We start from the raw sequence: 16,547 nt of genomic DNA, 5'->3' as shown, positions 1-16,547 counted from the left end.
CTCAAAGTGTAACAAACTAATCATTACCAATAAAATATTTTAGTAATCATTCTCTTCCATTATGTACACTCAGAAAAAAATGAACATCAAATTGATTACGAAAACATGCACTATCAAGAAAATTACCTTGATTTTAAAGATTTGTGGTGTGAGTTGCAAAGAATTCAAACTAGAAGGAAAAAAAACTAGTATAAAAAGTAAAAAGTTCAATTACGGAAATTTTTATTTTAAATAACCTTACTACTGCTAAGAATAAAACTAGAAAGGAAATTAATTGCACTCGTTTTTACAAAAAAAAGTTAGAACCCGGTTTTATCCGGTTCAATGGTTCACCGGTTTTTGGGTTTTTGGTGGGTTGATATAGTTTTTTACCGGTTCAATTTTTTTGGATTTTGATATTAACCCAACCCGGGTATGCTGCCGGTTCACGGGTTAACGTGGTTCCACCGTCGGTCCGGTCCGGTTTTGAAAACATTGGTTATGTCTTATGTGTTGCACAGACCGAGACCGAACACAGATTGAACCCGGTCACTTTTGTTCTTTAGTTAATTCTACATACTTAGTGTTGATGTCAGTCGAATTTCAAAAAAAAAATCCACCGGTTGTTGTTGTTGTTTGTTTTTAACGCCTTCCGTATCATAAAAAAGTTGTAATTCTAAATTACATTTTTGTTTCACAGAAAATGTCACTCTATATTTTCAACACAAAATTTACTAACAGAATATCAATTATAATTCTACTATTTAAGCTTATTAGTTAGAGTGAAAGTATATAAAATTAAATGTAGTATAAAATAGGGCATAAAAGATTATTTATATATTTTTTTAATAAGTTTAATCAGACCATGTCTACACAAAACACATAATTATAATTAAAAGAGATAAAAAACCGAGAGCCGAATATAGTTTTTTCATAATTATTAACGGCATTTAAAACTGGCCGAAGAGAGGTATCGTCACACGTCACTTGATCAGCAATAAAACATCACTTCCTTGACGTTGTCTTTTACTGCTGGGAGCTGTGAAGCGACTGGAACTCCACTTGTTGTGTTCCTCGACCTGCTCGAGCCTCCATCTGAGAACTCACTCTCCAAGTAATAGCGAGCTCGGAAAGCAGCCAAGTGTGCGTAGTAAGCTGGTGGCACAATTGACACTGCTTTCGTGCACCTTGCATACCTGCATAGTTTTATAGTTTGTTTAGCGAGATCAGTTAAAAGATAGTCAAAAAGAAAATGTACAATGTTGTTGTCCCTTACGTGTAGCAAAGGTTGTTGGTTAGCGTTTGGAAGGCATCAGCTGAGAAACCGTTCTCGTCGTAAAGCACATGGTAATGCGCTGGCCTGCTTGTTCCCTATTACCATTCATGCATTCGAAGAAATTTAATAATATTATAATTATGCAGAGACAATGATCTCATCAATTTCTTGGAAGCAATCAATACCTGTATACCAGCGTGGCTGTTCAAATAGAAGTCGAACTCATTTGGATGACAGATTTGAGTGTCAACCACAGTACCTAAGAAGAAATGAAAATATATTAAAGATTCGATCATCAAAAGAATTCAGATGATCGAGAAGTGGAGATCGTGGAAACCTGGGAGAATATTGCCACTCCTATCAGTCATACCACGATTCCCGTGTTGAGTAGGGAACAAACGAGTGTGGTGTCGTTTCTGGACCACCACAAAAGTGATACGAGGAGCATAATTTTCCTGGAGAGAGCTACAAGCCATGCGAATAGCATTCATCTCATAGAGCAGAACCTGGTCAAATTGCCCTTCGCTTACCCCATCACTGCATAAAGAGAAACCAATTACAAAAACCTGGTCAGTTGCTCATATACAGATTTATTATATTCAAGTAAAGCCAAACATGGTCATGAGCAGATTATTACATTTCCAGGAAAATCACTTACCGGTAAAATATGATCCTCTTAGGTATCTTGCCCGTAGCGTTTCTAAATGCTTTGAAGTGTTCCCTGAAATCAAAGTACTGTCCCTTTTAATTGATCTTGTCAAAAACAATAGAAAACAGAATAAAAAGTTGTAGATATTTTGTTCTTACCTTATTAAACCAGAGTGGACAGGCCCTCGCTCGGGATCCTGTACCAGCTTATACAGGTCCTGAATGATTTCTTCCCTATGAGCCTGAGCAGAAACCAATCCTCGGTATTTTGTTATTTCAGGCCAGTCCATAGAGGCCACAACCTGTAGTTTAAAGTAGAGAATTATCTTTTCTGATGAATCAGTTATGAAATGAGATACAAATACTATTAATCAAGATATAGATACAGCAGCAATAGATGGACTCGAGTCATCTCCAGGTTGCGGGTGAGTCACATCTGCACCGATGACTATGGTTGGGTGACTTGGGTCATCAGTAATAAGAGGTATGTTTCCTCTGATAGCATCAGCAAGAACAGTGTTCCTTCCCCCAGTCTGTAATACAAAAGAACCGTCTTACACCAACATATAAGTACAATTGAATGATTAAAACATTAAACAATAAGAAGCATAGATGACTAAACCTTGACATTGATCTTCAATGCGACATTTTCCATGTACTGCTTACTGAGTTTAGGAACATGTCCTGGTTGACAACACTGAGAGACGATCCCCAATTCTGTTTCACAGATCCTTTTGATTTTTCCTGCAGACAGAAAAAGAACTTCATGAACAGATTGTCGGAATAAATTTACAGCAAATATAACCAATCATTTTTCACAGACATACCATAAAATCCAGTCACATCAGGTAATATGACAATCAATAGTTGGAGACCAGGTGCCCTTTCGTGGATATCATAGAGAGCTTCCTCAATACTATGAGGTGGACAAGAGATGAGCGGAATAATAGCTTTTGTACTAAATTCCTGGTGTACATAATATAAAACAGTTAGTAACTTTTCGGGTGTGACATTGTGACAAGAACCCAACAGCATGAGATAAGTCAGACCATTCCTTTGCTGACGCACATCCCAGTCAGCTGTTTGCAGAACTCTTCCTGTAAACCTTTCCCAACAGATTGAGAAAAAGTTACACAAGTCCAAGAATCAACTTTTGCCCCATTAACCATTTTCTGTAGCACACATATCACAGCCAAAGGGAGGTATGAGATGCAAATTTTTAAAAACACACTTTAAAAATAAGATTTCTCAAAAGAGAAAAATAGAAGTACAGTATATATCATATTTAGCTTCAAGTGCCTACAGAAAGCAAAAAGCCTATGATAGTCAATTACAGTATTACCTTGTTCATCATGTTCCATTGTCCTAGCGATGGAGTTATAAATTTCTCTGTACCACTCTCATGGTACTTCAACTGTAAACAGAAACAACATCGTGATGAGCAACATTGATAAGAAAATGCAAAGTAATAACAAAAGTGTAGTCGAGAAAATCACCATTGGCGGAGGAAGTACACGAGCTTCAATCGAGGCCAGTTGGGAAGTCACTGACATCCCAAACTCCTTGCTCACAACATCATCGTTATATTTATTTTTCTCAACCAACTAATAACAGAAGAAAAACAGACGTGCAAGCTTAAAGACTCCTTCTCCGATCCGATGGAAGAATTATTGTACAAGTGATGCAAAGAGGATAAAACCTACCTGTTTGATTGAATCCTCTCTCTGTTCAGGTCGTTGGCAGGTAGCTCTTAGCAACGCCTTCACTTGCTTCTCATTGAGCCTTTTGGTGTATCTTTGCTTTTCAGAAATTTTACATAGCTAGCAAGATCAAGAAACAACCAGATATTTAATGATACATAATGCATCCAAGAAAATGATGGAGATAACAGAGTAGAAGATTGTTTAAATTAAAATCATACTTCCATGGGTATGTAGATAGGTCTTGCGTCACTCCCAGTTTGGATAGCAGGTAGATACGGGTAACTCACCCTATGATTATATTTTTCAGCAAAATGTTGTATAACCGTCTTCTCTGATTTGTCCTCTAAAGTGAACCTGAAATTGTAAGAACAAAACCAAAGATCAAACACCTCTTTCAAGAAAAAGCGCACTTGGTCAAGGCTCAATGGAGTAAGCATCTTCACCTTAGCTGATCGATGGGACAGGTGGAAATCCCATTAATCTTGGCACTTTTTTCGTTATTCCAATGTACCAACGTAACTTTTAGTGTCCTCAAAACTTTATTCACCTATAGATACCAACAAATGATTTTAAAAAGATACAAAGTATAAAAGGCATCCTCTTCAATAATATTAACAATTTAAATGTGGAGTAAAGTCAGAGATGAACCTTAAGCCGATCTGACTCCCTAAGTGGTCGTCTTATGTCCCTTATATTCAGATACTTGCTAATAAATTCTGTGACAAGAATCGGTTCATAGAATGATCTTGCTGAAACGTCTGCATCATAAGAAAATAACATAGCTATAATGCATCAAAATAATCTCCACTCAAAAAAAAAAAAAAAAACCCAGGAAAACATTTAACATGTTCTTACCGACATTAAGAGACAAGCCCATCTGAGTTAGCCTTAGACTTTGGAAATAACCTTTGAAGTAGTCAATACCATCTCCAAGCTTACCCTCACCAAAACAAGTGCTGAAAAAAGACCTCCCAACAGAGACATACCTGCACAACAGAAGTAATACAGGGGATCTTAAGTCTATGCCATATAGCTTTTGTTAATCGGATCAAGTTTAAGCAAATTCCAGATTTCCTACTCTTGAGAGGGCGTATCCCTGAGAGCAACATCAAGAACTTGGATAACACCATAGGGAGCATCTCTTTGCTTCTGACGCAGAAACTGTTGCAACTGATAAAGATCAGGTCTTGACGACGCCTTCTTTATAACAACTTTAAACTGTCTGTCCTTCCTGCCAGAAAGAGTCCACAATACCAAACACAACAAAAAAAATGTAAATAAAGGTGCAACGAGAGCATTTTCTGAACAAAACAAACAAACCCATCTACCAAGAGTTTACCCAAAAGAACCATCAGCCGTGAGATTCACAACAAACTCTTTCGATTCAAAAGGTAAAGCACCAGCAGTATAGATGTTTTTTCTTCCATCATACGCAAGAGTCTTCCCTGCCAAGTGAGAATCTTTATATGTTTCAACCAAAACTTTCATCACTTTTCTGTTCACTGCCTTTGATATCACCTCAGGATTGATCGAAACCTGTATCCCACAAAAAAAAACAACAAAACTTTATATCTGTCATCATCTTCGAGTTTTAAAAAACAGAAAAAAAAAACGAAACAGGAAGAAGAAAAAAAGAATCGAAGAAGAGAGACTTACATCGTAGTGGTAGAGATCACGATCCGCAACTTGAACAAGGAAATGATTCGCACGGACAGTGACTCTCTTCCCCAAAGTACCACGTCCTGGCCGTAACCGATGCGTCACCGCTTTCGACGACTCCGGTGGAAGCGTAGCCTCCGGTTTCGTCTCCGCGGGAGTAATGTGAAGCTTAGACAGCGCAGCAGCAGCGTCAGAAACCTCCGCAGTAGTAGTAACCTTGCTTCCCTCTTTAGACAAAGATGAAGCAACAGACACCGTCGTCTTCGTTGAAGACGCAACTTGACTCGCCGTCAAATCTCCGGCTCCGACGTTACCACGGCCTCTCCCGCGAGAAACAGGAACAGCACGGCCACCGTGACCAGAAGAAAACTGGTCAGACGGAAAAGGAACACCACGGCCACCGTGACCAGAAGAAGACTGGTCAGACCTCCGTCCTCCTCTGCCACCACGACCAGCGCCGCCACGATTCGACATTGTGAAAAAAAGCAGAAGATACCTTACAGAAGAAGAAACAAAAAATCTTTTGAAAAACTGAGAGAGAGAAAATGGTTTACTGTGTTTTGTGTGTGTAGAGAGAGGGACGACGCCTCCGCTTTTTATAGAAACTGCAAGTTAATAACGACAAAACTCATAAACAACCGAAATTACTATTTTATCCTTATGGTTTTCCCCTCACGTTTCTGACGATTTTACCCTTGCCGCTTTGCCTTCTCTTTATTTTTTAACCGTACATAGATATGTAATTGACTGTTTTGCCCTCGTAGCTTCGTTACCACGTTCCTCGTAATTTCCTCTGTGCTTGACTATTGGTTCGTCGTAAACTTTTTATTACAAAAGAAAAAATAAAGCAAAAAGGCTGTTGTCTTTTTTCATGAATTGGAGATCTGTATATGCTTTAACTACACACCACCATCACGTCAGTCACCATCGGTTACGAGGTCTTGTTTTTTTTACTGATGTTAAAAGTTTTGGGATTAATGTTTGTTTGTTCTTATATTTTTCATTAATTTATACAATCCAAGTCGTACGAATTAACCTTTCTTTATTAGAGAGTTTGTATTTGAATTATTATTAAAAAAAAAATAGAAATAACTGTTATTACTGTATTATCTTTATGGATTTTAGTTTATTTGCATTGTGAGACTGCTTTATATTTACGCAAAGGACCGATTTGAAAATAAACTATTTCCTTTTAGAGTGAACAATTAATAATCTTTTTTTTTGAATTAATGTAAAATTGTATTCAACTAAAAACCAAAAAACGTTTGTACAATAAATGTTTCAGCGTTTGAAATGAAATACCGAACAAGATTGAAACATTATACTGATTGTTTTAGCTTAAGTGGAAGTGGATGGACGAGCGTGAATTTTTGTGGAGAACAAGAGTTGCAGGCCTTCATCGTAGCGGTGATCGTGTAGCCTCAAGATGAGGTGAGACGATTGCGTACATTTTTGTCAAGGAGCTTTATGATTCGAGCATGCGGGTAAGGGGCCTTTCCATGTCGTCGGGCGTTCCTCTCATGCCAGAAATGTTACACAGTTGCTTGGAAAACATACTTGAAGAGGAAATGTGGAAGAGTTGATAAAGTCGAGGAGGTAAGTAATGGGAACAAAGAATTCCAATATGTTGAGTAGTGAGTCTGTTGAACAATTAATAATCTTTGAATGTTTGTTGTTTGTAACTATCTAATATTCAATTTTTGGGGAATTAAAAGTGTACGTAGAACATGCTAATCCTTATTTATATTTGTCACCATTCTAAATTATTATGTTATAAATGGATTTTCTTAGTTGGTGGAGTTTGACTAACGACAACAACTTAATGTTCCTTCTTTTAGCGTGTTTAAAATGGTAATGAAACAAAATTCAAAGATTAGTAGTCAAAAGTTTGCTTAGTAACATTTTGTGAGATGTGATTTACTCCTTTTTAGACACAGGTGAATTGAGACGTGTGGCACACAAAGGAACACTTATAGCTGTATTAGTTACTAACGTTCATTTTGTAAAGGAATCAATTATTGAAAAACCATTTTCTGGAATGTTTTTTTGTTGATTTTATTACCTTTTTAATCTTTTGTATATTTTATCATTTTCTAAGTTACATATTAACATGCGTTTTATTAACGTTTGGGTTTAGTTGATTTTATTTGATCGTAAGATTTAGTATAAAGTATGTTTTGTTGTATAAAAAAAACAAACGAGAATACAAATTCTTTTTTTTTTCAAAAGTGGCAAAATCCACAAATTATTCAAATATATTTTTTTTAATTAGATGATGTTATTAGTGTTTAAGTGTGGTTTTTAATTCTTTTACTTTTGAAAATTTTAAAAATCTAGACAATTTGTTGAGTATGCATAATATATATTTTAACTAAATTTAATATTTTTCAGAAAAAAATATAATTCTGGTTATTACAAATTAATACCTTACTATATTAATTTACTTGATTAGGACCCGCGGTACACCGCGAGGCAAATTATTTATAACTAAAACATTTAAATTATAAGTTGTATTTGTTAATTAAAAAATTTATAATTATATAATAACTGTTAATTTTATATTTTAAAGTTTAAACCATATAATACCGCAATAAAATTTATTTTCTACATAATATATATTTCATCAATTTAATTAGATATGTTTATTCTCTGATACCAATAGTGTTAACAAAATAATGAAATGATGTTTTACCTTTGTAACACCAAATTAATGATATTTTAAATTTATATAAATATCTACTATACCCGTCCTGCTATATAACTTTGTCCCGAGATATTTTAACTCGCATTATATCATCTTAATTTTTAATATTTATTGTTTTGTATTATAAATATTAGATTGAGTTGATATGTTATTTATTAAGATTGTAACCATTTACATTTTATAAGAATGGCGCTTCTTATAAAATTTAAATATTTATAATACTTAAAATTCTTAAAACGGTTGAGTATTTCTTATATTTGAAGTTTCGTAAAAGTTTAATATATTATTAATGTTTTAAAGGTCTTTTAACTTTTTAAAAACTGTAAATATTTACAATATTTGAAATTTCATACATGTTTAAGTATGATTAATATTTTTAACATTTTATAAAGTTCAACTTTCTAAAAATATAAATATTTAATAAAATATAAAATATAAAATATTTAAAATATTTAACTTTTTAAGAACTGGAATAAACCAACTAAAAGATTTTTAAGTTTGAATGCATGATAAATCAACTTTTCTACTCATTTGTATTATGAATCATTTTGGGTGGGGTTATTGGTTCTATGATTTGAGTAGATTTGGAATATTCAAATTCAAGGATAAAACATGTTATTTTAAAATCCATATGTTTTCATTTCCATTATTTACAATTCTATATAGATTTAGAAATCACATCTCCAATAACAGCACGTCCCCTAGGAGTGAACCTAAATATTTTTCCAAGCAAAACATATGTAAAATATAAACAAAATATAAGTAAAATATTTTTACGTATGTGTTTTTATAACAAATAAAATATACTCTCAAATGTCATACCATCTCTTTTTTATTGTCACCTTAGCATTTTGTTAATATATTAAAGATATATTTCTGTATAAAATTTTAATAAAAATTCTCAAGTTTTCATGTATTATGCCTTATTTGAATATTTGAACCTCTTTAAATATAAAAATATGAAATATCTACAAACTAATTTTAATACAAATTCTCAAGTTTCATGTGCTATGCCTTATTTGAATCATTTAAACCTCTTATTTTAATATCCCCTTCCTCCTCAAGAATCCAGAGTCGTGGGGAGCTCAATAGCATAGTCATTGGAGAATCATCATCTGCTTCGTCTTCAGCATCTCAATCAAACAGTGACTTACTTAATCTAGCTCCATTGCACCCAGATGATGCGAATTCCCTTGACCCACCCCTCCACCCCATCGAATGGATGCCCTAAGCCTGGTAGCCTTAGGTTACTACTTCTCAGCCAGTATGGAGTTTAATGCAATTTACGCTGAGGTTCACGATCCTCAAAACAACATCACCGATAGAGTCAGCACTACAAAAAAATAATTACATTGTGACGTAATATTTTGTCACAATAATTTTTTTTTGTCACAATAAAAATATTGATACTAAACGTTTGGTAAATGGTTATATTACAATTGTCACATATGTTTTAGAGTTATTAAAACGTCACACAAGTTGTGACTAATTAATAAGTAACCATTTCGTATAACTATATGCAAACATATCAAAAATTTCACAATTACTTACTAAAATTATTATCCCAAATATGTTATATTTCATTATCGATACCATGTAAAATTTCACTTGCCCGTCACAATTACCAATTAATAACATGTATCAAAATCGTCATTTATTATGAAAAAACTTCAGTCTCAAAACCATAATGTATTTTGTTACTATAATTACGTTATAATGTTTAACTCATGACGACCAACCATTAGTATCAAAATAATTACAATTAGTGACCAAAACCATCACCTCCTATTTTTCTTAATATTATTGTTTTACTAAATTATTGTCACAATGATAGATAAGCTATATGTATTAATAATTTCAAAAAATTATATAATAAAATAAATTATTAATTTATAAATTAAAGTAAACAAAACCAATATGAAAAAGCCAGAGTATTAGGAGAAACAAAGCTAAACCAAACTTAATTAAGTAACAACTCGAGAGAAATTTGTGGAGGCATAGATGTTTCCAAGTGTTTGGAGACATTTCTGGAGGAGTAAATTGTCATCACGACTCTTCTCTAATTGATTTTCAAGTTCTTCAACTTTGTGGGTTAATGTTCTCACTTCTTCAGTAGGTTGTGGAATGAATGATGAATCATTCAAAGATATAAAAATTCCATTTTGCACTGATGAGTCCAAATACACGGCCTTGTTTTCATATTTCAGCAATTAAAAAAACACAAGCGTATGTATAAACATTGATATATATATATATATATATATATATTTCAAACGCAGATAAAAATAGTAAATTTTTAACTCATCAAAAAATATGTAATTATGCATAATTCAACCTATAAATATTATCTTAACATAAATTTATTTTTCTCCTCCGTTAGACTCTCACCATTTGAAAACTCTCTCTTTGAGGAGCGTTCTTGCACATGTTCATCAAATTTTCTGCAATCACTCCATATAAATATAAACAAATATATACGTAGATGACATCACAACAGTTTCTTCAAATCAATTTAACTATGTGGCTAACTATGTGACATCACTTCAAATCCTTTATATATATACAACTATATACATCTATTATATTAGTCAAAACCAATCACTCCACAAGTATATACGGTTATGATGCAGTATTTTAGTAAACAAAGTGCTAAAACATGACAATAGAAAAAGAAACAGAATAAGGATAATTTCAATGAATTGATTGCATAATATAAATCTAATAATTTGATAAAAAGGATTAAAAAGATGGCATCTAACCTTGTGTAACGTGCGCAAACCAAAACTCTGCGTTTTGGTGGTATCGGTCGACACCACTTATTTCTGGTTCGACCAGATTGATTTAATTATCGATTTGGACAGGTTTAGTTTAAAAAAAATTGTTGGACCGAGTTATTAAAGTGAATGGTCGAACAGAAGGGTTTTTAGAGGTTTTCTCTTGTCGCCGTTTATCGTTTTTGAGAGAGAAAGAGGAAAAAGAGAGTTCTTGAGCTTTTGAGAGAGAATGGTGAGATTCCTTGCTGTTTCTTGGGAGATCCAAGGCTAGGAAGGAGCTAGAGGCTTGTTAGGAGGGTGGGATCTGTTGCTGTGGTTTAGAAACTACCTGCAAAGAGGTGAGTGCATGACCATGGCTAATCTAAGCCCTTAATTTCCTTGTTCTTGCTTGTTTGTTGTTGTTTTGTGTGTTTTCTTGCTGGGGATTGGTTGATACAGGTTCCTAATGATGATTTCGGCTTGGGTTTTGAGTATTGGACGATTTGGAAGAGATTGGGAAGCGAGATCCGAGTCTCGGCTTCGAGCGGATCGCAGTTGCAGGTGGAGTGTTGATCGACAGCACTTGGTGTCGGTCGACACCAGCAAGATGGCATCGATCAACACTGTGGGGTAGTGTCGGTCGACACCAATGCCAATGTCGGTCGACACCTCCCTTCCAGCGAGACGATGTTCGTTTCCCTGGTTTGTGGGTTTTGTTTGTTGATTGTTTGGAACATTGGAATCATTGTTGATTGTGTGTATAGCCCAGTTAATGGGAGGATTGCCTAACTGAGTATTTATCAAATACTAATGCATCTCAATTTGTGTTTGTGGTGCAGGTAAAGGCAAAGTGTGATCGTGGAATCAAGTCGATGAAGAGGAGGACGTTCTAGGGTCTCGCTTGGTTGTTGTCTGGCTTTTGTTAGATTGCTAAAGTTGAGTCCTAGAATGTTGTTTAGGATTGCTGGTTTTCTGGTTTATATTGATTGGATCTTTAGTTTATGGTTTTGAAATTATTATGGATAAATTGGTATTGTTATTGGTTTGTTGGTTATTTATTGGTATTTGTCTTTCCGCTGTTGTTTGTGATTGTGGTTAGGTGGCTAGTGGGTATGGGACCACTAGTTGTAGTTTACTTATTATCATTATTATATTATTATTATTTATTAATTAAAAAAACAGGTTAGGTCGTTTCACCTTGCATCAGTGAGAACGAGAGAAACAAAGAGTAATAGAGTTTTTAATTAGGTTACGTTTTTAAGATGAGAACACATTTTCATATATATAATTAAATATCAAAATCTGGGATACATTTTCATATATATAATTATATATCAAAATTTCTCTTTTAGTTATTTTTCTATGTATTGTAGAAACAGAAATGTCTTTTCACTTGTCTATATTAACATTTTTGAAGTACATTTTATGTTATACCTTTTAAGTTTTGCTTATTCAAATTTTTATTTATAACATTAACCCCTAAAAAAATTTCATAAATAACATTGCAGAGAAACTTAAATACTAAACTTTCTTTAATTGACCAACATTTGTTACATTTATTGCCATAAAATCTTAACAATATCTATACATTCTGATTTTTCCAAAATTAGCTCTAACTATTAAAGTTTTAATCCCATAAAATCACCAAAACTATCTTTAGAGATTTTCGCTTTACATATTTTGATTGTAAAATGTAGATTTAGTCATCTACATTACTTAGGGGTTGATTCTTCAGATTATAATAAATAAAACTAAATAATTATCCTGTGGTGTTTCTATAAATTGAAGTACATTAGGTGTCCTTTAAGTTATACTTATTTACAAAATTAATCCTTAAATAATTGCACATACAATCAGAATCAATTAGATTCCTAAAATGTCTCTACAATTTGGTTTATAATTTCCTAAAACAATTTATATATTAAGAAATTTATTACACTTAATAACATATGCCAAAAATATCTATACAATATTTTCTTCTTTTAAGAACTCTTATATTCAGTAATAACTAAATTGTTTCATATGAACAATTAAAACTTTAATGGTTATTAATATGCTGATAAAAGATGCAAAAATAATTATTTCATGGGTTAAATCTAATAAATTTGAGTATTTATATAAATTAATATGCTGTATACTGCAAAATAACTTTTATAGATATAATTCTTTCACGGGTTAAATCTAAATAACTTTAAACTTACGGATTAAATGTAAAAACACTAAAATTTTAAAAATATAATAATGTAAGAATAATTAAAACAGTAAAAATTTCTATTTTTATAACCATAAGAAATTTGATACGGTACAAACGTAACATTAGTATAAATAAAACTAAATAATTTTCGCGTGTCTGCGGTATACAACTGATCAAATTTTATAATTAACAATTAAAATACAATAATACAATCTTAAACACTAAACAAAAGAAGCAAAATTAACAAATAAATATAATTTTTAAAATCTAATTTTTGTTTTTGTTGTAAAAATATTGTCCTGCGGTGTATCGTGGGTTAAAATTTAGTTTAATAGTATTATTTGGAACTTTTATTAAAGAATACTTTCATCTGTAATTCTTGTTTGTTTGTTTGTTTGGTTGGTGGTGAATAATAGATTGCCCAGGTCCTCAATCGGAAACTGCTGGAAAGTCAGATTCTTTTGCAGGTTGCCCTAATCAGGAAGCTTGTGCCACTGTTCTGTTTTTGAGTCATAGTTAGGATTCATGTCAGAAGTTGCTCTTTTGTTGTTTAAATTTCTTGTTTTGATGATTCTTCTAGTTTCTCCGTTGCCAACTTGAGATGGGTTTTGTGTCGAATGGGTTTGTATGAACTTGTATCTTCTTACATCATTTATGCTTGATTGCTTCAGGATCTGTTTGTTATTTGGAAGGTTTATAATAGATTTGTGTACAGGATTTGGAACTGTAGAATAGCTCTGTTTGAAGGTACATAGGAGCGGACATGGTTAAGGAGGCAAGACTGCAAACTCTAATAGCAGACTTCGATCGTTTGAGGATGAAAGACACCGAGAAGATTGATGAGTTTGTTGAAAAAATTTAAGCAATCTCGACGAAGTTAGCTGCTTTGGGTAAAGAGTTAGATGAACCAATGATGGTCAAGAAGTTTGTGTCGAGTCTTCCTCAAAATAAGTTCATTCACATAGTAGCTTCTCTCGAGCAAGTACTTGATTTGAACAAAACCAGCTTCGAGAACATTGTAGCTCGTCTAAAAGCATACGAAGAGAGAATTGGAGAAGAGGAGGTAGATCAAGACGATGACAAAGGCAAGCTCATGTTTGCCAATTCAAACACCTCTGTCAATTCAAACTTGTTTGGGAGCTACAGAGGAAGGGGACGAGGAGGTCGTTCTTCCAGAGGAAGAGGACGTGGCAATTTTGGATTTCAACAGAGGGACAAAGAAACTGATCTATCTCACATTACTTGCTTGGGTCATTATGCCTCGGACTGCCCTAATAGACTACTCAAAATTCAAGAAGCAGTAGAGAAAAAGGATGAAGATACTCATACAGCTAATGAGTTAATGATGAATGAAGTAGTATACCTCCAGGAAGATAGAGTAAAGCCGAGCAGTTTTGAAACCAGTATGGATGTCGATAAGATATAGAATCTCGACAATGGAGCGAGTAACCACATGAGTGGAAATATAATTTTTTTCTATGAGCTTAGTGAGGATGTTATGGGAAAAGTTCGTTTTGGAGATGATTCGCGTGTTGACATCAAGGGAAGGGGATCCATAAGATTTCTGCTTGCAAATGGTGAGAAGAAGTCTCTGCACAACATCTACTACATACCAGATTTGAAGAGTAATATCGTGAGTCTAGGACAAGCTACTAAGGCAAGATGTGAGGTTCGAATGATAGAAGACAAATTGATGTTGTTTGATCGAGCTGGTAAACTGATTGTGAGAACATCAAGGTCCAAAAATTGTCTATATAAAGTGGTGATGAAGGTTGAAAGTGTCGAGTGTCTGCAATTGGTATCAACAAACGAGTCAACTACATGGCACGCACGAATATGTCATATCAACACGGACACAATGAGGCTGATGATAAATAGAGATTTGGTAACTGGCATACCAAACATCAAGGTGAAGAGACATACATGTATGTCACTTTTTCTCGGTAAGCAAGCAAGGGATCCATTCCCAAGAGCGACCATGTACAGAGCTACACAATCTCTGGAACTTAAACACGGTGACCTCTGTGGACCTATTACACCCGCGACACCGGCTTTAAAAAGGTATATTTTTGTGATCATAGATGATTTCTCTCGTTATATGTGGACAGTTCTACTAAAAGAGAAGAGTGAAGCACTTGACAAGTTCAAGAAATTTAAGACACTTGTTGAACAAGAGACAAAGTATTCGATCAAGACATTTAGAAATGATAGAGGTGGGGAGTTAACCTCAGCCGAATTCCATTCTTACTGTGAAAGAAACGGAATCATGAGACAGTTGACAGCTCCATACTCTCCACAAGAAAACAGAGTTGTTGAGAGAAAAAACAGAACACTTTTGGAGATGTCAAGAAGTATCCTGAAGCATATGGATTTGCCAAACTATTTGTAGGGTGAAGCCATAAGACATTGTACATACTTGCTCAACAAGATCACGACTAGGTCATTGGCTGATAAGACCCCATACGAGATGCAGAAAGGAGTGAAACCAAACTTAAGGACATTCGGTTGCATTGTCTTTGCAAGAACAGAAGTTGTGGGAAGAAAGAAATTGGATGACAGATCAAGGATTTTGGTGCACTTGGGAACTGAACCCGGCTTGAAATCGGGACGTACGTTTTGATGAAAACAAAGAATGGAACTGGAAAATGATCAAAACAGAGGAACCAGGGAATTCTGTAGGTTTATCGATCAATATTGGTGATTTTGTGAATAGAGGAGTTCGTTTGATAGAACAAGCAGGCGAAGAACAAGATAATGGTGATGAAGTTCAGACAGCTGCAGAGACTGAGTCAGAACCCGATCTTGACGAAGACAAAAATGGTACCGAGTCATGTGATGAAGATAACAGTGAGCCGCATCAGTCATTCTTGGGAAGACCTGCAAGACTTAAGACAAAACCGAAGTATTTGTCTGATTATGTCACTCATGATGAAGACCTTGATCGTCTTCTGCTGTCTATTAATGAAGAGCCCTGGGATTTCAATGAAGCTTCTAGTTCAAAAGTATGGATAAAAGCGTGTAAAGGTGTACTTGCCTCAATCGAGAAGAACAAAACCTGGAATATGGTTGAGCCACCGTCTGGAATTAAAACGATTGGACTCAAATGGGTGTTCAAGATAAAGAAAAATTCAGATGGAAGCATAAACAAGCACAAAGCAAGATTAGTGGCAAAAGGGTATGTTCAAAAGTATATAATTGATTATGATGAAGTGTTTGCACCTGTGGCTCGTATGGAAACAATCAGATTCATCATTAGCCACTCGACTTCATACGGGTGGGAGATACACCACTTAGATGTGAAGACTGCATTTTTGTATGGAGATCTGAAGGAGGAAGTGTTTGTGAATCAACCAGAAAGGTTTGTTGTCAAGGGAAGTGAAAGAAAGGTTTACAAACTTTACAAAGCTCTTGATGGCTTAAAAAAAGAACCTAGAGCATGGAATGCCAAGCTGAACATGACTCTCAGAGGAATGGGTTTTCAGAGATGTTCTAAGGAACCATCTTTGTACTACACTAAGAAAGGGGAGGAGCTTCTCATTGTGGCAGTGTATGTGGATCTGCTTGTTACTGGTTCTTCCATATCATCGATATTTGAGTTTAAAAGGATGATGGCGGAAAAATTCGAGATGAG

At 34.3% G+C, this 16,547-nt stretch overlaps 1 protein-coding gene across 1 annotated transcript; it reads right to left on the bottom strand.

The window, feature by feature from the left end:
- Window positions 803–5,843, bottom strand: LOC104719694 (protein argonaute 5-like). Its single transcript, XM_010437657.2, has 20 exons — window positions 5,263–5,843; window positions 4,946–5,142; window positions 4,685–4,837; window positions 4,462–4,592; window positions 4,255–4,364; window positions 4,050–4,153; window positions 3,825–3,960; window positions 3,607–3,723; window positions 3,400–3,507; window positions 3,246–3,317; window positions 2,953–3,075; window positions 2,731–2,869; window positions 2,526–2,647; window positions 2,290–2,436; window positions 2,063–2,205; window positions 1,914–1,976; window positions 1,593–1,792; window positions 1,441–1,514; window positions 1,256–1,350; window positions 803–1,175 (listed from the first exon to the last, which is right to left on the bottom strand). The coding sequence occupies exons 1-20, from the start codon at window positions 5,737–5,739 to the stop codon at window positions 971–973; spliced, it is 2,916 nt and encodes a 971-aa protein (XP_010435959.1). The 5' UTR covers window positions 5,740–5,843; the 3' UTR covers window positions 803–970.

The sequence above is a fragment of the Camelina sativa genome, chromosome 10, assembly GCF_000633955.1.
Source record: "Camelina sativa cultivar DH55 chromosome 10, Cs, whole genome shotgun sequence".
Taxonomy (NCBI): Eukaryota; Viridiplantae; Streptophyta; class Magnoliopsida; order Brassicales; family Brassicaceae; genus Camelina; species Camelina sativa.
This window is presented reverse-complemented; position numbering and strand designations above follow the sequence as displayed.